This window comes from Mycteria americana, chromosome 3 (genome assembly GCF_035582795.1).
Source record: "Mycteria americana isolate JAX WOST 10 ecotype Jacksonville Zoo and Gardens chromosome 3, USCA_MyAme_1.0, whole genome shotgun sequence".
NCBI lineage: Eukaryota > Metazoa > Chordata > Aves > Ciconiiformes > Ciconiidae > Mycteria > Mycteria americana.
In genome coordinates, this window is record NC_134367.1 from 112840543 (window position 1) to 112865606 (window position 25064).

Below are 25064 nucleotides of genomic sequence, written 5' to 3' on the forward strand. Positions count from 1 at the left end.
GAAAGTCTGGCCAGCAAGGAGAGGAGGGACTTGAAGAACCTGGACTGAATCACTGCAGCAGCTCACCTAGTCACATACTGACACTGAACAATACACGGAAAAAAACCCAGTCAATTTGGCTTGATAACTGAAATTGTTTGTTTGCTTGTTTGTTTAAAGGATAATCCACTATAAGCTAGTGTATTGCACAAGGAAGAATAAAATGGGAAATTTTAATTCATTTATGACACTGAAATTTTCCCATGCAGAATGCTTGTATTACGGACAGCTTTCTTATGCTGAAAATTTGTTTCAATGAAAAATTCCTTTTAACTCCTATTTAGCAAAAACTTTGTAAAACTGGTAGAGGAAAGAATGGCTAATTCATCTGGAGTTATTGGTGTTTGCTTTTTTTTCTCCTATAACAGGAATAGGATTGAAAATCGTAAGAATTGACTTGGCAACTCCTGTATAAAACAGTACCAAAGTGAACATGAAACTCCAACTTCAAGCAACACTGGAATTAAATTTTTTAAAAGTAAATATTCATTGTTCTGATATGACTTTAATGGCATCCAGGATGTCCAATATTAATTAATTCTGTGTAAATTCAGAGTTCTGTCAATAGTACAGATTTGTGAGATGTGGGCTTAAACTAAGGGAAAAAAGTGATCCTAAGATGAGTTCATTTTCTGCTTTCCCAAGAAGAGTTAGACTTTTACCTCAGCAGACTTATTATTCTTGTCTTGACTACCCAAACCCTACAAAACACAAAGACAGAAACACATACATTCCTGGATTCCTAGAAACAGCGAGAATATTCCTCTAAGCTTTCAAAGAAATGGAGAGTGATACACCTGGCAATCTCCTTTTCCTTAGGCATCATCTCTACAAGTTGCTATTCAAATACAGTGCCTCAGCTTCCAGAGGAACTTTGCTGTCTCCTCTGAACCCAAGAGATCTGGAGGAATTCTGACTTAAAAGAAGGATTTCACCATGAGACATCTATCTAATGACTTTGATAATCTGGACCTTAATCACTGATCTGCAAATCACTGTCAATCAGCTAATAAATACAAAGAAGACTGAGATATACAGCTGCTACAGGGAACAGGTGTGTAGTCACCTATAGCAGATCTCTAAGTGTACCCTGATGGTGCAGGCACCCTTTAGGAGTCTGAAGAACCTGTGCTACTGTTTTCTACTGCTAAGTCTGCCCTCTTCCTTTCCACTTAAAGCCAGTGAAGGAAAAATAACCTAAATTACAGTGAGTTTTGCAGAAAAAGTTGGTACACACTTGATCTTTTTTTTTTCCTGAGAGAATTGGAATATTTGTTGTACTTTTGTTACATTATAACTGACAACTGGAAAGAAGCAGAAACAGCTTTGATCACGTTAGCCTTTCTGACTTTGATATTGACTGTGCTCATTTATATCAAACCACAGCTGTCAAAACTCTGAAGTACATTTAAAAATATAAGTAAGCACAACTTAAGTATGCTTCTCCATAATTTACTTTTTTATAAAAAAAACATTACCTTTATGTTTAGGCAAAAAATGAACATAGAAAAAAACCACTTAAATATTTCATTTTACCCTTATATCTTGCACATTGTGCTTAAGAATAAGCAGATTGGTAACTAGTTGGCACAGAAAGGAAAAGAATTTGGACTGTGACTTTATTTTAAGAATAAGCTCCTCTTAATTTACAGGTGTCTTCATCCCAAGGCACAGTTATAAAATACGTAACAACTAAATCTCACACTCATATCCTTTTTTTTTTTAATGAAAACACTGAATTATAACATTTTGCCTAGTTACAGGTAAAGAGAATAATGTTTAAAGATCTGTGATTGCTGATTATTATTTAATGTTTTAAAATATTTTTATACTTATCATGGATTGAATGGCACAATTTCTTGACACTGCTTATTCTTGCTTCTACGTAGATAGGAGTCAAGCAAGGAGCACTAAATTAAGTATTTCAGATTATTTTCAAAAATTACAAATAGATGAATACAAAGTGATCCCTGTTCTATAAACAGGCTCCGCTGACTTTGATGGGTATGGGATTAGTCTCTGATTTTTTCCGATTTACACAATAGATGACCTATGAGGCCTACGCTTATTTTCCTGTATATTCCTAAACTATTTCACAGAATACTTGCAAAACCATGCTTTTTCTGATGTATGTATTTCTTCATCACTATGTCATGTCATTCTTGTTCCACGTTTATCCTTGTAAAGTTTCGTCACTACAGCATAATAGTTCATGATTACTTTTAGACCTTTTCAACTTCTGAAAAGCCACCAGTTCAGCTGCACCAGATTTCATCCCGAACTTAAGATTCCTGATGTTCTCAATGATATGGGCCATAGGGCAGAGCACTCGGCATATTAACAGTAGCAGGGTCATATAAAGTGAATACGTATCTTAAGATTTCAATGCTCTAGTACTATTTAAAAAGGGTAAACAATACACATTAACAGTTGTTTGAATCTTTCTTACAAAGAACATTTCTATTAAAGGAAAAAGACTGTGAATTTTTCAGAGTGAAATTGTAGACAACATTGTAAATATTCTTCAAATGTTTCTTTCAATTTTGAGGTAGGTCTGATATTCCTTATCTGCAAGAAACCAGTCTGAATACTGATAGCATTTTTTTCAGACATATCTTTTCAGGATTCCTGAGCCTAAAATAAGATTTACAAAATTACTACATACTTATTCCAGTAAAGATTTTGTTGGGAACAAAAGTACTCAACTGTCTTAGATACCACCTATGTTTGAGACAGTTTGCATAAGTTTAATAAGGCATTTTATTAAAGGTAAATTTTCAGCAACTCTTCCAGCTCGTTCATGTGATTTCTTACCCAAAAAACCAATGCGTGTTACTTTTCTGCAAACAAGGCCTTTTTCTGCATTCTGCATCAAACTTTTCACACTACATTTCAGCTGCTTCTAAACCTGTTACTTTCCCAGACACATATTTATGGTGGCTAAATGAAGCTGAAGCTAACTGTGACACCTGCAATAGTGAGTTTAGTTTTGCTTTTTCATTGTTCACTTGCAACTTTTTGAGAATTTCATTTTGCAATTATGGCTGCTCAAGCATTTACATGCTAACAATATGTACTGTCAAGCACCTTTTGCTATCTGTTATTTCCAGGTTGGTGCTTGCTCTGTCTCCTTGTACGCCTGTATAAAACTAAAACAGCAAGACTTTTAAAATTGAGTAGATGGAATGGATTTCAACATTGAGAGAATCTCTCAAATGCTCTTTTGCCATTTGTTATCTCTTAAGGATTGTGCTCAGTGTCAGTGAATGACAATTTTGTGATTGAAAAAACCAAGTAAGCTTCTTGACAGAAGATCCTACTTGCACTTTCTTAAGGTGCACTCCGTATCTTGGTTTATGTAATTTTAGGAAATCAAGAATCTACATTGTAGTCTTTTCTAGCTAGTCTGCTCTTATTCATAGCTGATTAGCTTGTCAACTGACTTCCTAAGTGTCTTCTATGACGTGCAAAACATTAGCTGGAGATGCAAGAATACTTCTTCCCCTGAGAGCTCGTGGTGTACATCTACTTTATTGCCTCTTAAGAAACAGCATACTTGCTTTCAAGGTGCTGAAATGTTACACAGCAAAAACCACATGGACAATTCAAAGTATAGCAGTAATCCCAACACAAATTCAACAGGTAATTTTCACCTATACTCAACAATTATAGTGCTTAAATTTTTGTAAAACTAGAATTCCTTAGATCGTAGTGAGCATATTATCTGTGCTTGTTATTCTTCATTTCTGATCCGATTTCCACACATCACATGTAAACAGTTCCTGGCATGTGAGTGAAAGATGGAATTGTTGACTTACCTATTTGGTCTTTCTTTTCCAGACAGATAGACTTAATGTGCAGACACAGAGAGGAACTTTTAACTAACGAAATGTTATTTCTACATACATGCACTTCACTCCTTGGAGGAAAACCTCACAGAATATAAAATGAATGAGAAATAATACAAACAAATTAGTATAAGCTACATTAACCACAGCTTCCTCTTTTCTTTAATAGCTTTTTCTCATTCCATGTCTTGGTCTTCATCTCTGTCTTGTTGCTTCAGTACTGCCTAGACACATAACTGCTGAAGAATTCTTTGCACACTTCCCAAAGGGGACTGCATCTCAGAAAGCCAACTTTATCTTGATGTCTCAACTCAATAGAGTAATATCTCCTTTGAAGTGACTTGTCTGATGGATTGAGGCCTAGAAATCAGCTGGAAGGGAGCATTAGTTAACCTCTTGACATGTCATCCAAAAATGAAATGTGCTTGGATGGAAATTTTAACAACTACCTGAATATAATTCATTAAAATCATTGTCAAGAAGAGATAATAAGGAAGCAGTTATATGGTTCCAGTAATAAGCTACTGAGTGCTTAAAATGTTATGATAGATGTTTCATGCATTTTAATAGACACAAATGCAAAATGTGCCGGATACAGAGTAAGTGTTTTTAATATAAGAAACTGCTCATCAGTGACATGCACTGGGTAGATGTTTTTAACGTTATTAGCTCTTCAAAAAAAGCACACTGAAAAATGAATTACTGTTCTTATAACATTAATGGAGAATAACATTGTAGCTAAGTGCTTGCTAGACTTCTTCATCAAGATTGAACTTATGAAATGATGACTTTCTGCAGAGAAGTAAAGCAATGATAAAATAGCCCGCCTTTTTGAAACAGTCATACAGCTAAAACTAATACATACTCATACAATATTTTCTGCAGATGCAGTAAAGGAGGGGCCATCAAAATGCCACAGATGGCTCAGAAACCAGGTTCTGTGAACTTGTATTTATGCAAATAGGCAGAGAACTCTAATTCTGCATTAGAGTGCTACATATGGAAAAGACAAAGGCTCTACACCCATGTACTGTTCACTACTGTCTATAATCAGATCCCACTGATCTTAATGCTTAAGGAGTAAGATAATTGCTTAGCAGGGATTTATTCCAGACTTCAAGCACTACAAATGTATAAATGTATCCAAATAATCGTAATTTAATCAAAATTTTAGTTTGGTACACCTTTTTTTTTTTTTTCATTCTTTCTTTGATTGAAGGAGAGGTAGTCAAGCTTTCCCTAAGCAGCTTGGTTCTCCTAATCACACCAAACTGAGAAATAGGATCTGATCTGACTCTCACTGAAGTTGGTTGCACTTTTTTTATAATGTAGGAGTGTTCTATTCACAATATCTATTAATATGAGAGGGACAGACAGAAACTTGGCAATTCACCTCAACATATGTTAGACCTATTGCAACGCTCACTGGCTATGTTAGTAAGAACCAGACATTCCATTCAAATTTCCCTCTCTCTGATTCTGTATTTCCCCTCTCCCTTATCTCTTACCCACGTATATCCATTTCATTAAAAAAACCCCGAACACTTGTTATATGAATTCTTTACAAGTATATATTAGGACAGAATGATGGCTGTGAGCATGTGATGTGTTGATCAGAAAAGCAGCATCTACCTGCAGAGAGATGGCAATTTGTTTGGTTTTCCTTGAAAAGTTCTGGAGATAAGCACAGCAGCATTGATTCAGTAAGGCACCATATTCAAAAAAAGTCCTATGCATGTTCTTAGTATACTTAAATGCTTTCTGAACTGAACTATTAATGGTTTTAGACAGATTTATTTGGAAAAACCACTAAGTTTCTACCACCTGAAAAACACTCTTCAAACTGTAATCCTATAATAGAAAGACTGCAGTATTTCTCCACAGCACTTTCATTTATAAGCACTTCTAAATGTTTTCTACAAAAGTATTAACAAATGAACACCACAACACCATTATTTCTTAGAAACTGAGAGTCCTAAGAAAGAAATAAGGAATAATGTGAAAAGCAAATAAAGGTATTTATACATGAAGCCTGATAGTATTTCCAATCTGAGTATAAATTTAGAAGCATTATCAACTGAGCAGTGCTGAGTTACTGTTATTTTTTCTTAATACTGAATGCTAACAATGATTTTCTTTTTAAAGAGCTACAGACCAAAATTTCTTGCCAGAAAACTCTTGGTACTAAGTCAAAAAAATTATTCATGATGCTTAGTACATATGAAATACCCAAATTAATTAATGGTTTATCCTAATTTGACTTGTTTTATCAGTTAACTAAGAATGGATTTTTCTGAGAATTTATTGAAATATTGGCTTGTGTCATCTGCTGCCATCTGTGTGGTAATACTCTAATTTTCATAGAATGTGATTACAAAGTTTAGAATGACTGTATACAAGCCAGCTGATGATAGATTTATATGTTACTTTCACCAGCAATTTCCTGTTTGCTCTGAATAGAGTATAAAGTAGTGATAAAATGATTAGGAAAAGAAGCTGCAAAATAAGAGGAGAAATGGTGCATAGGACAAAAGCTGCTATACTGAATGTTACACCTCAGTTCTGTATTGTCTTGCACTCTGCCTTTGACGATGATCAGCAATTGATGTTTAGAAAGGAAAAGAACAATATTAAGGGACTTTCTCCTAACTATTTGCTGCCAGCTTCTAGGAGCTAGTAGTTTACAGACTTTTTGAGTTAAGGCTGCATCTAGTTCATCAACTTTATTACCAATGACAAAGTTTTGTTCCATTACAAAAAAAAAAAATCTGTTTGGGAACATAAGGGTGGCCTTGCCAGGTGAGACCAGAAGTCCAGCTAGCCCCGCACTGTGCCTTCAACAGCAGCTAAGAAAAGCAGGGCAACTGTATAGTAATTACTACTCTAACACAGTCACAGCTTCCAGTGACTAACATATTAGGGACTACCAGAGCTACAGAAACTGCCTTATCACAAAAAGTCCTTGATGTATTTCAATTTCATACTACTTATTAACTTCCTGATGCTTCTTATGCCTGTATAATAATATCTTTATAAAAATATACTCATATTCTCTCAGGTATCTTTTTTTTTTTAGCTTGCCTAGCTCTTCCATGTAGGAAAGCCAATCCATAGTTGGAATCCTCCCTGTTGCAGTGCACTGTATTTTTCTTATTTAAGTTCATCATGAGGAACAGGAACTAAAAACACATGCAGGATTCAAGATGTGGATAAACAATGACTGCACAATAGCATAATGCTGTTTTCTGTTCTGGTCTTGCTTCCTTTCCCCATAGCTTCTAACATCCTTTGGGATTTCTGGTCACTTCCAAGCACCGAATTGTTTTACAAGAGCTATTTACAATGGCTATTTACAATTTCTTCAGCTCAGTGCTAACAGACTCCACTGCTGTGCTTGCAAAATTAAGGTTACTTTTTCTAGTATGAATTACTTTGTATACATCGATATTTAAATCCACCTACCATTTTACTATCTAGTTGTTCAGCATTTTGAAACCCTTCAGAAAACACTCACATGCAGCATTTAATTTGATTTTCCTAAATCATCTCATTGCATCTGCAAATCCTATCATCTCAGTGTTCCTCCTCTTCTCTCAATCATTTATGAATATGTCAGTAGAGATTCCCGTGGCACTAGTTGGTAGCAGAACTTTACCATGAAATGACTGCCATTGCAGCCCAGTTCACTAATATGAATGATGATACATTAGCTTGTATATAGTCTTCTGCAGAATAAAATAGTATTCAATTGCTTTGCTACTACTGATTAGAACATCACTCCTCAATATCCCCACAAGATTAGATTGTAACACCCACTTTCTGTCATGAAAAAAATTGTGAGCGTAATTTAAATCACCAGTCCTGAAATGCAATTAAGTCATCTTCCTTCTCAAAAACTAAATGAGAAAAACATAAAAGTAAAACAAGAGAAATTTAGGATCTGCTATACATTAAAAACTTACTTTCTACTGCTTCTTCCCATTAAAATAGTAGAAAGGCCTAGTCTACTTCTTCTGAAAAGTCCTTTTGTGAAAGATCTGATAGGACCAGTGCGAGCTAGACACAGACAATTCCCTTGCATATAAATCAGGATTTAATAATTCAAGACAATCTATTCTTATAGATCTAGCACATCCTGTAGGCTGCTTTGTTCCTATTGGTAAAATGAGAGGTAACATGCTTGCAGCAATTTTTGCTTTCCTATCCTCCAGGAGTCCTCTTGTCATATTTAGTATTTTGGACGATCTCCTGCTCCCCACTCCCCTTTAAGAGTCAGGCTGAAGGTTCAGAGGGAACAGCTTCAGTCAACTCCAGACCATGCCCTTGGGCTCTGCTGGTAGCACCTGGGCAGCATACCAATGCTCAGAGCTAGCTGATATATACCCACACCATGGCCCTGACTCATATAGCCCCACATATACACTAAATTGAAAACTATCTATACCTGGCCTTGTAAAATTGAACTACACACTGAAACATCACAACTGGAAAGTCTACTACTTTTCAGCAATCTTAAAGAAGTTTCTGAAAACGTTTATGTGGTAGTGCCAAAAAAGCAAGTCTTTATCTGAATGTATACCTAATGATTTTTTCACCACCAATTAGGGCAACTATCCTTATTGTATAAATTTTCAAATTCACTTAAATAACCATATGTTTAAGCCTTTATAGTTGCCTTTTTTACTGTGTTTGGCTGTTGCAGAGCACACCACTGTGCCTTGAGAAAGCCACAGATATACTACTATTATATATTCAGATATACTACTGTTATATATTTGATTACTGAGGCTCCTGTTCAATCAGTTATATCTTTAAAGTACCATAATTAGAATGTGGGACTTAAAAAGATAAAAATAAATGGATGAAAAAGTGAAAAGAAAGGAAAGAAGTATACACACAAAAAAAGAAAAACATCTGTTTTCTAGTAAGAGAACTTGGAATGATATTTTAATGACAGTCTGCCAGAAGACTAATGGCAATTTTCCCCTCTGCTAGCTAAGAAAAAGCAAACACAGATGAGGTTTTATAAGCAGCAAGTAGAATGCAGGCACAGAAATAAACTTTATTGCTGTCCTTCATGTAGGCTGGAAGCACTGATAGACCAAAGCCTTCAATCCCCAGTAGCTGACCTTGAAAAATGTCAGTAGGGAGAAAGTAAATATGATAGACCCTTAAATGGTCAGGCAGCAAATCTAAAGCACTTTTTTCACTTTAATGAAAGTTTGAGCTTTTGTTTGGTGTATTAATATGATAATTCCCTCCCACGCCCCAGCTAAGGAGGTTCAGGACTGAGTTAGAGGGGAACTTATGGGTGCCTCACCACTGGCATTGACAAATTATACACGTGCAAGACTCTTCTCAAGATTTCTTTATAATTAGCTAGTTGATTCAAATTTTCATATGTCCTTTATTAGTTCAAGTTTCTAATTTTTTTTCTCTTAATAGCTATAACTGGATAAGGAAGGGGTAAAAATGGCTGCCTTTTAGATAAATTCGGTATTTCCCTGCAAGATTTCTGTGTTTACCAAAGTATACTTTTTAGCTGAGAAATCAGTATATTGCAAGGCTGTTTTTTTTTTTAATCACCCATTAAGGGAGAGAGCTCACACTCAGAAGTCTAATATACCTTCACTGGTATATTGGACTATATACAAACTACATCCATATGAAATTTCACAAAAAACCACAACAAAAAACAGATTGCAAATCTTTGTTAACCTAGGTGAATGGTCAAAAAGCAAAGTATCCCTTCAGCTGGCATCTCCTAATATGTATCCTTTTCTTGATACTCAATGGCTTTTCCTCAAGCTTGAAACTCGCTAAAACTGGGCCTCAGATATTTCCTAGATTCAACTTACAGCTTGTTTTATGAATCAAATTTGAGAGAGAAGGAAAATAGTTGTGATGTATATAACTGAAGATGCAGACATTTACCCAGAAACCCTTCCAACATTTCCCTTCAGATGTCTGAAATATCTCTTCCTTAACTGATACAGATTAAGCATTCCACATCTCAAGAAGTGATGTTTCTGCCTTTCTGTCAATAACATGTATTTTTCCAGGATGTTTTTGCTTAGATGTACACCAGATGAATTCACTTTGGGACAGCATAAGTCTGCATTGCTGAAAAAAGCAATCCACTCTCTACCAGAGGTTGTTTTCCTACTGTCTCCACACCATTCCTGTCTGCCCCGGTCCTGTTTTATTCTACAGCAGGTGTCCATATGTGTCATGTGATAAAACTGCTCAGAAAACTGCAGAAAGTTAAAATTAACAATTTTATTAACGGGTCACTTCTTTGGTCAAATTCACCACATGGACGCTTGAACATTTGTGCTGGCAGCAAAGCAATAGGCAATGCAAGAGCAGGACTAGCAGACAGGAAGAGGATTAGAAGAACACAACTTTAAAGTAAATGACAAACTTTTTAAGAATTATTTTTAAGGCACAGATGAAATCCTGCAGCACAAACCCCAAAGAATGGTATACAGAGCATTTGCAAAGTGGTCAGCAATGGCCCCACTGGTTCCCTTCCCATTCTCAGCTAAGTCACTCCTACCATTCAAGGAGTACAGATGACTTTTTCAGAAATATTTTTGAGTGTTAACACCTATCAGCATCTTGGAAAAGCCCACTGCATATTCATGACTTTTCATAAAAAAAGTCAAGTCATAGACCTTGCCCTAGGTGCTCCCAAGGAGCAGAAGCAGGTTACAAGTGAGGGGAAACAGCTATTACTTTTCTCCAGAGCAGGTGGGCAAGTAGACTGCAGGAAGAAGTGAACGACTTTGCTATCACACCTCCAGTAAGCCAATTTATATGACAGGCTTACATGGCATAACCCTGTGCAGCAACACTTCATCCTATATTTAACAGAGAACAAAGAATCAGAAGGATCTCTCCTAACTGGTTTCTGTAGCTGTACAGCATAAATTATGGGCTGTCCCTTAACTACTTTAGTCCTCTTCACTACCCTTATATAGGCTATTTTGCTTTCAAACATGAACTTTTTTTCCTAGCCTAGCTGTTTTCAACTTCACAACAGAGTGCCTGAAACATAGATACAGGATGGCGTTAGTGCAGCTTCAGGACTAAAGACTCCAGTGAGACAGACTCTGAGTTAAGAAGCAGTTTTCCTTTTTTGTATGTCTTTCAACCTGATTCCTTTGATTAGATTCCCATGATGGTTCTAATTAGCAACTAGTAGATCGTAATCAGAATTTGGTTGAAAATGGCCACATATCTTTGCAGTTTTGTTGCACAGCAGCAGATCCTGCTTTTCAGGAAATCACGTGAAAAGGGGTCTTTAAAGTGATATTGCTGAATGAGAAGGAATCCAATGACCCCATGTTCTAAATCTGCAAAGTATAACCAAAGCTTTAAAAGAATTATTCCTAATTTTTTCAAACTTTACACCCCAAACAGCGGGGAGTCCCTGACTGAACTTGCAGTGAAAGTACCCTGCTGATTTGCTATATGTCCTCTATGGTAAAGCTCTTTTGCATATCTTTAGCAGGCTGTCAGCCATACTGAATGAGAAAAAGATCAAAGCCACCTCACACAATTCATAAGCGCTGTGTAAGAAAACAGGCCAAATAAAAAATCTTACATTTTGGGGGAGCTACAATCTTGTATCATTGTAATGATTTTCTACTGCCAACAACAACAAAAAAGGATCAAATAATATATTCTATTCATTCTTTTCACCAGATAGTGAGAAGTTAATACATGGAAATGTATTAGTGATTTGCTCATCACAGTAGATTTTGCAATATCCGTAAGAGCACAGCTGAAGACTCTGGACTTAGCAACAAAATGCATTTTTACAAGCAGTAGCTTTCAAAAGGATGTACAGTCTTCCCTTACGCTTTCCTGCTGCTTAAAATCTATTTGCAAACTGTAAATATACTGTAATTGAACACCATTGTTGGTTCTTCAATACATATAATTCTCCTGTTATTTACCAATAATCTGACATAGTTCCTTGTCATGCTCTGGATTTGTAGGACACCTTGACAAGAAAAAAAATTCTTCAGCAACAGATGTTACATATTCCAAACAGAATAATTTAATCATCTGTAATGTGCACATCTGCAGAAAAGCAAAGTTTTAAAAGGATGTACGCACAAAACAAGGAAAAGAGATAAGGATTATGGGGAAAAACAGAGAAATGAAATTGAGTGAGAAAATAAAATGAGAGAAAAAAATAAAGGTTATAGAGAATGGATGAAGAACTAGGTAAACACAGAAGGAGGGGTGCACGTAAATACAAGTGAAGGGGCACTTCACTGGAAGGACAAAACAGAAAAGCCTCAAAGTCCAGGAAATTGTTGCTAATTTGGAAAGGTGGACACTCAGCTAGGAAAGCCATTTGATACATTCCCTGGAGAACAGTATACATGTATACTGCCACAGTACTCTCTGCTCCCTGCTTCCTAACATTCTGCAATTCTTATTCATTTCTTATGAGAGTCCTACATTAGAGTATAACTGAGTTCAGTGGGATTACTCAATGAATTATTGCCTACAGAAGCAAAACCGTGTACCAGAGAACTGACCTAAATCACTCCCGCACCATGTGCCACTAGTTGAGCAATCTTTTACAGCAGCGTTCAAAAAAAGTACTATCCTGTATCTTTTAATTTGGAACAAAAGTATCAGATTCAGAAACGACAGCCAGCTATTTACCAGTTAACGGTTAACATTATTATTTGCATAATGTACCAATTAATAAAAATCCTGTAGTCCTACTTTGCTGACTCATATAAAGTGTAGACTATTTTTCAGAAATGATAGCAATGCAAAAAACCTCACAAGAGATGAAATAACATGTAAGACCACAAATGCTTGTGAAAAAAGTATACTGTACATAAAACCCAGGAGCCTCTAGAGTTACAGGTACCCAGAAATTTTCAGATGCTAGTGTTTTGGAAGCATTAAAACTGGGAAAAAAAGAGGATTTAAATTAATTCAAGATAGTAGCCCTTAACGTTGCAGCAGCGAAAAATATGGAAATATACCACACGTGTATTTGTTCACAAGTCATTCAAAAACTGTTATCTATCTGCCATGTAAATTTTGTGGGATGAAGTTCTGTCTCTAAGAAATACTAGGGGAAAAATCCCATTCAATTTAATAGGATTCACTGATGTTTATAATTTATACTTTACAGTCTGCAAGTAAAAGGTAACAGCTACTTCCCTCTCTGAAAGGGAAAAAATGTATTATTTTATTTTATTTTTTTTAGCATTTTTCCTCAGGCAATTTTTAAGGATTAGCTCATCAGTTTTGTATATAAAGTACAAGCAATCAAATTACAGTTCTTTTTACAGAACGACTAAGTGCCAAGAAATGCTGCACATTCCTGTTATTTGAACCAACATTGTTCACCTCAGTTTTATTTTAAAATGAATTCCTCACTCTATGAAAACTAATACTGAAACCATAGTAGCCATTTCTGTTCATAACATAAGTTTTCCCCTTTATCCTGATGTCAGCCTCAACATTGACCTAAATGTACCTGCAGTTTAAAAGGATCATTTATTTCACTGCCTGACAGACAATTTTGTTTTGTAACCTTGCAGGTCTGAAGAACACAATGAAGTGATTTAAGGATGTACAAAACCAACATTTCAGCAATGGTATTTTCTGATTGACATAAGGCAGAATTTCTAGTGGTGTAAGGTTTTATAAAGATACCAATCTTCTAACCTAGCACAAAATAAAAATAGTTTGAATTTAGTATGCCACTCAGTTCCATAAAAATGGCATGAAGTGAACAGTCTCCATAATATTCTTAATGAGACACAAGCTCGATAGCGACCTGATGTGATTAACATTTTGAAATTTTAAAAAAGTTTGTATTTCAAACAAGGAAGACCACAAAATGCCATCTCTTCTGCAACACAGGACATTAGCTAAAGGTGAAGGCATGACAAAGCGTAGAACAAATTGCTACCAAAATCTCAGCTCTGACCAGCCAACAGCTGGTCATTTGATCTGCAGTGAGCAGAAGACAGGTTTCAGTCTGCACTCAAGGGAAAACAGGAAGAGGAGGTGCAATATTTTATTCACTAGATTTGTAATTCACTGTAGGAAATAAGGTGCTTACATTCATATTCTCCTCCTCTTCTCTCAAACAAAACACCAATTTTTGTTTGGTTTTGATTTTACATTTTCTTTAAAGCTGTCTCTTCAAATTCAAACCAGATAGCTTCACCCTGACCTTAACTCTGTTACTAGTCTAGCTATAACTAAGTAGTTTTTCAGTCCCAACAGTGAAATTATATTAAGATGACTAATTTCTAAGCAACAGAAATGGGAAAATCTGAAAAAAGTTTCTCAAACATGAAAAACAGATTTACTTCTATCAGCATAAAATGAGGATTGATATACATCCAGCTCTCAGTAGGCCCAAAAAGATAGGCACTGAACTATTACAACTGTTCAGCAAATTAAGATTCAAGTTCTGGATGCTGTTGCTTTGAAATGAATTGTGTGTGCTCCACTAAAATCCATTATATTGTCTAATAAGCAAGCATCTTCTAAGGACCGTTTAGAGCAGTAATTCTTCATAATCTAAAAATTAAAACACAGAAATTGCTCATGAAACGTTATCTGGTTGTTGAAAAACTACGAGTGCTGATAAGAAAGCATTGTAGTACTTACCATACCGAAAGCTCACAAAAATCTGTTCAGTACACAAGCACCAAAGGGAGATGGAACTAATCATGAAAGTTCATTTCTAATAACAAAAAGGCTATAAACAAACTGTAAAGAAAAATACCTTATGAGTATTTGATACCAAGGATATTTTGTACAGAGGTTATGCTGTATCTGTATGGGACCACGAAGAACTCATAACTGCTAATTCAATTCAGTACATATACTTCTCCTGTTTACAATCCTCTGATTGGAGGCTTATTACTTACTCTGTATTTGCAGGTTCTCTTTTGATCCAAAACTTGCTTAAAAACAGAACCTTGAAATCATTTTAATTTATTTTTATGGCACCTGATTTTGTCCAAAAGAGATTAAAAAACCAAAACACCTATTGTATTGTGGCTTTATTACTGATTTTTTTTCTGTGTTAGTAAGTCTCTTTTCAGAGAGATTTTCTAATTTCATTAAGGAAGTTAAGAAAAAAGTAATATTACTTTTCTTAGGGGAAAAGGAATTTACCAGCAGCAGGCAAACTCATTACATTTCTGCTCAAAAAGCTGCTTGTCTTACACTTGGAAATCTTTTTCTAATTGGGACTTCATCATGACCAAAAAATAGCATCCTGTGACAGACCAACAAAATGTTTATGAGATTTTTCATGATCTAATACATTTTGGCAATGGACAATGGACCTTTTTGGCAAGTGAAAATATTTGTTTTTATAACTGGATGATTTAATTTCATTATTATTATTATTATTATTATTTTAAAATATGATGAAGCTATCTTTATACCTTGGTACCTGCAAGCATTTCCTTTACTGTATTGAAAAAGTCTGTCTGGAGTTAAGTATGGTTTAGATTAAAAACTTGCCCCCCAAAACCTTTGCTTTTTAATACAAATGCTGTATTTTTGTCTTGTAAAGTTATTCATTTCAAAATCTGTTTGCAGATGACACATTATAAATAACTGCAGTTCCCTATTTTTCTTTGTGGACTATAAAACTATTAAGGGATGTTATGCTGATGTCTTTTGGGAAACTATTAACAACTACAAATTCTACCTATGCAGTTTGTTGTTTAGCTTTGTTTCTATTTGCATAAAGCCAGTTTTCTGGCCTGCAAAACCTGTTAGGAAGGGAAAGAAAAAAGAACCCAAAACTCAAATCTACCATACTTACTATCAATAATTTTGTTGACACCATTCAGGAATTCCATAGACTCAAAATAAAATCACAGTCCTTTTTCTCCTTTCAGAATATAGCCTCTTAATCCAAATAATATCAGAGAAGTTAAAATTTAGTCCATTCATCTGGCAAATGTTTCCCTCTGTTTCATAAACATGCATATCACAGAGAAAAATTGTTCAATTTAAGGTTTCTTACATGATTAGAGTGTAAAAAATCATCATAGAAATATGGTTATTCTCAGACTTAATAATGTCCTTATTGTAACATATTACATTTCCATAAAACAAAGATTTAGCAAAACCAATTGTGTTATAAGCAGCCAGTAAATACAGTTAATTGCCTAGGAGGATTATAAAATAGAAATTCTTGTATTATGGACAATTATGTTCCAACAATCTCACCACAAGTTGGAGGTAAAATGTCAAGAAAACTAGAAGGAGGACCCGGGGGAAAATATGTGACAGCTTATCAGAAATGCTGGTTCAAAAATTCTGTGGTACTGTCAATGAAATAGCCTGTCTAGAATAATACAGTACTACAGGTACTATTTCCTCTATGTATGTTTACAACCTGTAGAATACTACTTCTTTTAATATTCTAGTTAAAAGTTATATCCTATGGGAAGGACAAAAATACACACTAGAGTATATGATGACTTTTTACACAACTATAATTAATAATCACATTTGATTAATAAATTATCAAGCACTTGCAAGCTGTCCGTAATCTTTTTCATCTAGTTTGCATATTTTATAATGGTGGAATAACATTTTAAAAAGTTTGAATAGGCACTTACTGGAATTACAGTTAATCCTGATACAGTCTAGATGGGGAAGAATAGATGAAAAATGAAAATTTATCCTTCAAGGTAATAGCTGCAGACATCCAATAAAATCACAGTCCACCCTTCCGGGGACAGACACATGCAAATATGGCCACTCCATATCATCAGTCTTTACATACTGTTATAACCCAGATATACTGCGATAAATCTTTATAAATAGAAACGACAAATAGGGTAAAAATGGCCAATTTCAAACAAAGCTACATGGTGACAAATCTAAGTGAAAAATCAGGATTAAATGTCAAAGATGCTTAACTGAGGCAGGCTGCAACTTTCTCCCCATCTGTGAAAGAACAGGTAATTTCTCTCAATGCAATTAGAAAGTGCTCCGTCACAATGGGTCATAGAGCAAGCCAGGCCACAATCAGACATCTTGGACAACTTATGTATAGTATACCTCAAAGGCTGATCTTCAAAAACTAAGTAGTAGAATAAAAAGCTCATTTCCCAGGCCTATAAATGGGGTTTTGTGGGTTTACATTTTCTTAATGTATAGACTTAAGAAATGAACAGTGACTACATTTAAAGCTACATTAATATACAGAAAATAATCACATACTTATAAACACTGATAATTAGAGAATCCTGTCCGTTTTCAGATTATTTCCTTGCCTGTCTTGAAGGGGGGAAAAAAAAAAAAAAAAAGGAGGGGTGCTGGAGGAAGAAACAATATTGCTAGGGCATGGATTTATTTGCTTTCTTGAACTACAGAAGCAGGCAAAAACTGACAGAGGGCGGTGTTTTGTATATAAAGAGAATGTCCTGATCTGTAGCAGGATGCTCTGCTGGGCTACCTGCATTTATTACTGTAAAAAAAAAAAAATCTATGCCATGCTAGATGCCAAAAATCTATGCTATGCATGTACAAACATTGGTTTGTACAGCTACTCCTGGTTTATACCTTTGAGGAACATATATACCATCAAACCTAGATTTTGTTTCCATATAGCTGAGTTTGTCATGTGTCGTCAACCGCATCAGAAAAGTGGTTGCAAACAGCCAAGGACCAGCACCCGCACATCCCCTTTTACAGAAAGCGCTCCCGCGGGAGGGAGGCTCCGCGCCGCCCCGCAGCCTGCAGGAGCCCCGGCTCGACACTAGAGGGGACTGTAAGAGAAGAGTAAACAAGGAAACCCTCCGCTTCTCCTTCTCCCTTCGAAATCTAAACACCAGGACAGTATTTCAGTCAGCAACGCTTTTATGAAGTGGAGGGGTAGGGGATTCTTTTCTTTTTTTACCCCCCACGCTTTCTGGGAATCATTTTATCTGCGGTGAAAACAATAAAATACTCAATTGCCTTTAAAAATAGCATTCCAGTGAATGGGAAAGACTGCACTGAATGTGCTTTTTCCCCGAGTGTATTTCTATTCTCTTTCAGGTCCTGACTTGGACTTATTCATAAGCACGGCAGAGGCGCTTTTATTTATTTACTTTTTTTTTTTCTAAACTAGAGAAAACCATAACCTAACATTTTGTCCATCATATTTCAAACCAGGAAACCGATTTTTTTTTTTTTTTCTGTAAAAGGGCTTGTGCCTCCTGTGTTCACACGGCTGTTTGCTGAGGGCCGCAGTCTTTGGGCATTGAAGGGTTGTGTTATCGTTCGATACTACAAAGATACCACTACAGAATTGTTTAAAAAAGAGAGGATGGATTTACTACAGATTTGACACCTAAAAAAAGGAGACCAAGAAATCCATCAGTGGGAATATCTAATCGCAACATTTTCAGTGTTGAAACTAGAAATTCTTTGATACATTTGCATGTTGTACATTAATTGGTGGAAGTAAAACTGAACTGACCTACATACATGTTGTTTCTGCTTGCACATTTAAATTGTGGAATTGCTACTGTGAGAAGTTGTGGAGGGAAACCAATCTTACACAACGAAGAATAAAAATTTAGCCCAAAACTACCACTGATGAACTAGTCTTCTCTTTTTAGAATACACAATAGTACAAAAATATTGTGATGGATTATGTTAAGACTATATAAAGAATACAAAAATGCAAAAGAAAACAAAATAAAGTATAATAATGGGCATTTGTGTGTGTATGTACATACGCAAATGTTGCATTGACATGTGCTTATATATCATTTCAGTTTACTTTTAATGTTAAAACAGGCTGTTTCATAAATGTTTGCAAGCAAAAAGAAAAATGTAAAGAAAATGTTAATTTCTTGGAGAAAGAGTTTGTTACCTAGGTTGACCGTTAGTTTAACTCGTCCTGCATCCAACTCTAAACGAAGGGTATCTGCAGATTCCCTAGAAGTAGTTGCCATTAAAATGCCATAAGCTCGCTGAGACCTGAACCGTAAAGAAACATCTTCGGCCTCTGTATGCATCACAACAGGGAGCTGTATTTTCATAAACATACTTCCATCATAGCTTAAAATTGTTGCCTCTGAAAACATAAAGGAGAAAATCAGTTATTAAAGAATTATATTGTATTTAGTGAAATTGCTCATAGAGAAGATGGTAAATGTATATTCACTCAGTATGGCACAGAAAAATTACATATTACATATCACAATTATTACTGGGAAACATAAGCAAAGTTGGGTTTGGTTTTTTTGTTACGTTTTGGTTGGGTTTTTTTAAGCAGCATATTTTGGTGCTTTTTAAAGAAACTAAATTTCTCTTTTAATGAGCCAGCCATTCATGTATGCATCTTCAAGCAGATGGGTAAAATCACATGTAAAGAAATGCTTGCAAGACTAGGCCTGTACTACTCAAAATAGGTCGGAGACAGTAAAAGCTATTCAGGTAAACCTAACAGCCTATTACAAGGTCATGTCTGACTATCATCCACCTAGATAATTACCTTAGGATATTTAATGTATAAACCTATCAGAATTGCTACTACCACAGTTACAATTGTCATCCAGTTAGCAAAAAGCCACCTGAAACAGGTAAATATCCCCACCATGGTTTGGACGGAGCGCAGATTGCTTCATGACCACGACTGCAGTACGATAGAATCAAAAATGCACATGCAACCATTACGACAGCCTCAACAAGAGGATCAAGACTGGACTTGGCATATTGAGGGTAAGATCTTAAAACCCCTGAGACACGCAAATAACTGTCACTTTCAGACATTACAGGAAACCCTCCCGGCAAGTGGCTCTGGCACAGAGCGGTCACAGTCTGTTAGACCCCAGAGCAACCAGCCACAAGTCTTTTCCCAGCCTTCAGGCTGGTAACAAGACAGGTAGCAGAAAGACTGCATTTCTGCTTACAGGGAGGCACAGCAGTTCCTAGAAAGCAAAGGACACATCTGTTTCTGAAACATATTAGGAAGTCCTTTTTTGCAGGATGATCAAGCATTGTGGCCAGTTAACCACCACAGCCTTTGGAAACGGCTCTTAGGCTCATGGACAGTGGCACATCGTGGTGGAAGAAGCAGTGAGTGAGCAACATCCTTTACCCCAAGCCAACAGTCAGTGGGCAGACTACCAGGAATTTCAGCAGGCTCCGCAGTAACATAAAAAACTAACAATACTACATAACAAAAACCGCTACCTGAATGGCAAAATATACTATCTGAATGTGCCCCATTTTATGCACATCTGATTGTTTACCTACCACTAATTCACTAGAGACCTTCTAACTTCTTCCATGTGTCTCCTACATTCTTTAACCCACTCAAAAACTCTCAATCTTAGAAAATGTTGAAGTGTTAGATGACGAGTTCTAAACAGGACGCTACAGAATCTTTCTTAGAAAAAGATGCAATCCTGACGGCACCTCAGCTCACTGAAAAAAATATCAGTTACTTGCCCAGTAACAGGCCAAATGAGCAACAAGCAGAAAGAGAAGACAGCAGAGAACACCTCAGGAAGCTTCTCTATGCTTCAATTTGCTGCAGTATAATGGAGACACTTATCTACAGTGAAGGTGTATTGTGGTCCCACATACAATAATATTTTCAAGGACTGATACTACTGATAGTATGTGTAATCAGTATCGTAACTAAAACAGTGTTAGAATTTTTTTTAAAACATTAATACTTATGACAGTTTGTCAAAATCTTTTCCATTGCATATCTTGTATACTGTTAAAAGATAGATAAGCTCTTCAAGACTTCCAGCCTACACGGTCCATGGAAGGACAAAATGTTCCACTAACTCTGTGAGCATATTGGAGGCAAAAATGATAGATGTTCATTAATAATTCCAGACTTCCCCAATACAAATTTGAAGAAAACAGTTTGATGTTGCAAAAAAGGGATTACTAATACTGGCATGAAAATCCTTATACGTAACTGGTTAGAAGAATACATTTACAGGTTTGATGATTTCTAACCATGCAGGTAATAGTGTTTTCTGCATATTCTAAACCTAAATTTTTTCTGTGAAGCAGATTAAATACTTAACCCTCACCAGCCTGATAAGAGAATTCAAGTCAAAGAGTTTTCGGTGGGAAGTGATTTGTTTTTCTGATTGTTTGGTTTGGGGTTTTTTTGGGGAGGCGGTGGGGGAACGAGCAGGGGCTTACAATTAATTCCTATATCAAGTTGTCTAGTCTGTGCATGAAAAGCTCCCAAGATCTTTATCAAGGTAAACATGATTTAGGCAATTAAAGGAGTCTGGCATAAAAGTTGTTACATGCTAATGTAAGAGAAAACAAAAGGGTTTTTATATTGTCTACTTAAAAAGACACATTAATACTATTCAGTGTTTTGATAAACTGAGCAAAATCAGATGTTACAGGATGAACAGCATTCAACAACATTAGAGGTCTGTTGCTAACAAATTATCTTATGATAACGTAAAAGAAAGTTGTCAGAATCAGAACTGGTACTGTTTGCTGGCTTTCCTATAATTACTCGGTCTTTTAGAAAATTACAGAAAAAAGAGAGAAGGAGCTGCTTTAATTTAAGCAGAGATGACCTGTGAGTATTTAACAACATGGTGAACAGACCTGATGTGATTAGATACTCAATCTTCCTAAACCATACTGTGCCAGTTATTTTGGAAACAGATGTTCCGAGAATAGACCAAGGAGACTGAACAGAAGATCAAATTACTTAAAAGCTCTGGGGTGATGAGAAAACCCCCTCATGTCAACTAGCTCCTTTCAGTATGGGGAGCTCCAAGTCACAGGCTTTCTAAATACAAAGGTATCACAGACAAAAACCCCACAAAACTGGCAGGAAGCAGGGATGATTTGATCAAAGAAGATTCAGCATCACCCTGAGAGCCATAAACTGAAGATTCCTAAAATAAAAGATACAACTATGTTCAGTTTACTCACTTGAAATGAGTCTGCTGGTACAAGTGTTGTTAGGAGAAACTTTTGTTGTTAAACCATTATTAAATGACTGCTACATTAAGAAGGCTGAATGATACTTTGCCAATACTGTGCACCTCTAAGGATGGCAAGCTGGGTTTTGCCATGTGAATCATCTATCAACTCAGCATCTCTTCCACTTGACTCAGCAGTGCTCTCAGCTCTGCAAATTTTCATGTTCTGTTGGTCTTGGCTGCACAGAAGGCATGTAGTAGTACATGTATGAGACCTTTGACAGCACAAGAGTTCCCTCTTTTCTTACTGGTGTCTTGTAATTCTTTGCGGCAATGCCTTATTACCCTATCATTATGCTTGGTGGCATACATTAACAGAGAACTTTGTTTTTCAGACAGTAGGAAAAAAAGTTTTCAAGATGAAATAAGAAGGGCTTGATTTGTTTTAACTTTCTTAGAACTAGAGATTGTTTCAGTTGTTTAATGGAATTGTTTCCATCCTGCAGTTATTTCAGTTGTGCAGAATGGATTGTTAATTTGCAAGGCCTGGTCAGTAAGATGGTGATCTGAATGAGGAGAGGCAGTGGGGGTTACACCAGTTATGCAAACCTTGAAGGAACATTTTGACTAAAAGTATATTAATTTTTGCCCCTAACTTTTACTTTTTTTGGCCTCGGACTAACTAATTGCAAAGGGGTATGTGTCTCATCTTTCTTTGAGATCTACACTGCTAACTGTTCTAACATAAGTGTTGGCAAAATGTCTTTTTCCTCTTGTTCAGCTTTCTCTTAATTATTAGATTAAATGCTAATAGACCATAAATTTAGCTCAGAATGTGCTATTCATTAAAAGAATCAGAGTCGCCACAGCAGGGAATAATAATTTTACTACCACTTCAGTGTTAGAAGCATAGCATTGAAAAGAAAAATAGCAGAAAACCCTTATAAAACATTACTGACAAATTTTTTGTGGCAGCAAATAAGTACATGCAGTAGAGTTATTAACAAGAAATAAACAGTAAGATATAATTCAGAAATTGATAACAATTATTTTATACATTCTTTCTTTGATATTTTTATAAACCTGACAATTAAAACCCCTTGCTGCTTCTGTGCTTAAAAACCAACCAACACATTCAAACGAAAAACAACAACAACAACAAAAAAAACCAAAACACACAAAAAAACCCCCACCACTGAAGGGTTCAGTTCCCCTCTCAATTTTTTTCTTCAATTTGATTAAAATCTCCAGGGCTGGATACTCTTCCTTCCTATATATATACACTACCTCAATCAGCTCTCTGCCTATCACCGAGGATGCACAGACTAGTACCGATATGAGAGGAGATTCAGGACCTTAATTTTCACTTGGGCTCAGATTACCTAAATTGCTGAATAGACTGAGGCACCTACTCTTCTGGAAACTTTCCTACACCTGTTTTTACCCTCAGAAATGCTCAGCCAGATATTTATGGGGAGAGAAAGAATTTTCTGAATAAATTATATTCTTCAATTCACAGCTTATTTAAATTAAAGTGAAAGAAGTATGCAGTAGGCATTTGAATTTTAGTGTTCTTCCTCATAAGTTTTGCAGTTTGTGCTGTTTTTAACAACATGGTGCGTGGTAAGCATGGATGCTTACTGCATGTATTTGAACAAATAAAACACGATCTTGTTTCCTCTGGACCCCTTGTGGTGCCTCTAAAGTCCTAAACACAGAATTATTATTTTTTCCTGCTTTTTCAGTTTCAAAGTGTCTGCAATAATATGAGGACTGTGTAGCAGCCCACAGAGCCATTTTTAAAGCATGAAATCACCCTCTGTGTCTGCTGTCTCCAAAATCACACGCAAACTTTGCCCAGAAAGTGAGAGATGATACAGCCCAGAGCCATGCCAGGAAGTATGTGAACAATATCCTGCCCTGAAAACACTCACTGATATATATGATTTTACTCCTGTAAATTGTGTGAGTATTCAAGTATACCGATGGCTACTGATTCAAATTCAAACTTTTAGTTTTTGTTCTATTCACAGGCATACACTCAGCTAAGCACTGTTTGCGTGTTTTCTATGGCAGCTACTTCAGTCCATCTGGGCCCAAAGCTGCAGCCTTGGTGAATCACGAGGAACCTTTCTATCAATCTGATGGAAACAATTCTTGATATGCAATTAGTTTCTAGATAATATGTGAATAGAAGTTGAAATGATTCCTCCCAGTTTCTACACTGCTATTATTTCAGGACTGAGGTCCTAAGCCACACTATAAAGGTGCTAGAACTTTCACACACACAGGACCAGTTATTTAAGTCAGAGATAGAATTACTATAATATTTTGAACACATAATTCTTCATACCATCTATCATCATATCACCTGTATTTTTCCTTTTTTTTTTAAATTTTAAACATCCAGAGATATAGCTTTCATTCCTTGCAATATTTCTTTATTTAATGTATATATAGGTGTGTGTGCATGCACAACGTGGACATCTACACACACACACTTTAATTTAAATATATTTTCTCCTCAGAAATGTCACTTTGATAAACCTTTCTTTGCATGCCTACTTTTTCTTATCACTATTTGATGAATTTACTCTTGTGCATTGTTCCTAGCCATCCAGTCAAAAGTATACACCTGCAAAAGGCTTTGCCGAGAGGCAGTCACATATTGTGATCCACAATCAAAGTAAGATAGGAAGCCAAATTATATTGCTGTGACATCTGTCCGTCCATCTGCTGTAGTTTCCATAATCTACTAAAGCCAATCTACAGATTATACTGATGTTTAACCTTACTGAAAATCAAGAATAACTTGCAACAGGATAAAAAGCACATGGATATAAAAAAATATTAATTTTAAGTATACTGAAATTAAAATAGAACTGAGTTGTGTTCCATGTTTTTTGTGCACTGGTAAGCTGACCAAAATTATTTCAAATACTGCACTGTACACCATACATCCACATATGGATGTTAGTACTCCTATTTTAGGGGAAATAGAATGAAAAATAAATGACAGTACTAAAAAGTAGCTACATGCTTTTGTTTACTGAAGATAACTTAATCACTTAACATTAAGTTAAATATTCCAGTTGTTTAATCTCCAATATTTTATTCTAATGCTTTCTTTTCTTTGTGAAACTGTATTGTTTGCTAAAATGAACATGCTCCTATTTTATTTAAATCAGTTCGAACAATTATAATTGTGTTGCTCGTATCACCAAATGCAAAG

At 35.8% G+C, this 25064-nt stretch overlaps 1 protein-coding gene across 17 annotated transcripts in view; it reads right to left on the reverse strand.

Annotated features, from left to right (window-relative positions):
• The window catches only part of NRXN1 (neurexin 1), a 735915-nt gene that overhangs the window by 392907 nt on the left and 317944 nt on the right, over nt 1-25064 (reverse strand). For 10 of the 17 annotated variants that reach the window (XM_075497446.1, XM_075497453.1, XM_075497448.1 and 7 more), the window contains 2 exons: nt 18784-18987; nt 16535-16561 (listed from right to left, as the gene is read on the reverse strand). In XM_075497446.1, the coding sequence (XP_075353561.1) occupies nt 16535-16561; nt 18784-18987 (231 nt within the window). The remainder of the gene's footprint in view (nt 1-16534; nt 16562-18783; nt 18988-25064) is intronic. The other 7 variants (XM_075497462.1, XM_075497460.1, XM_075497458.1 and 4 more) reach the window with 1 other exon arrangement.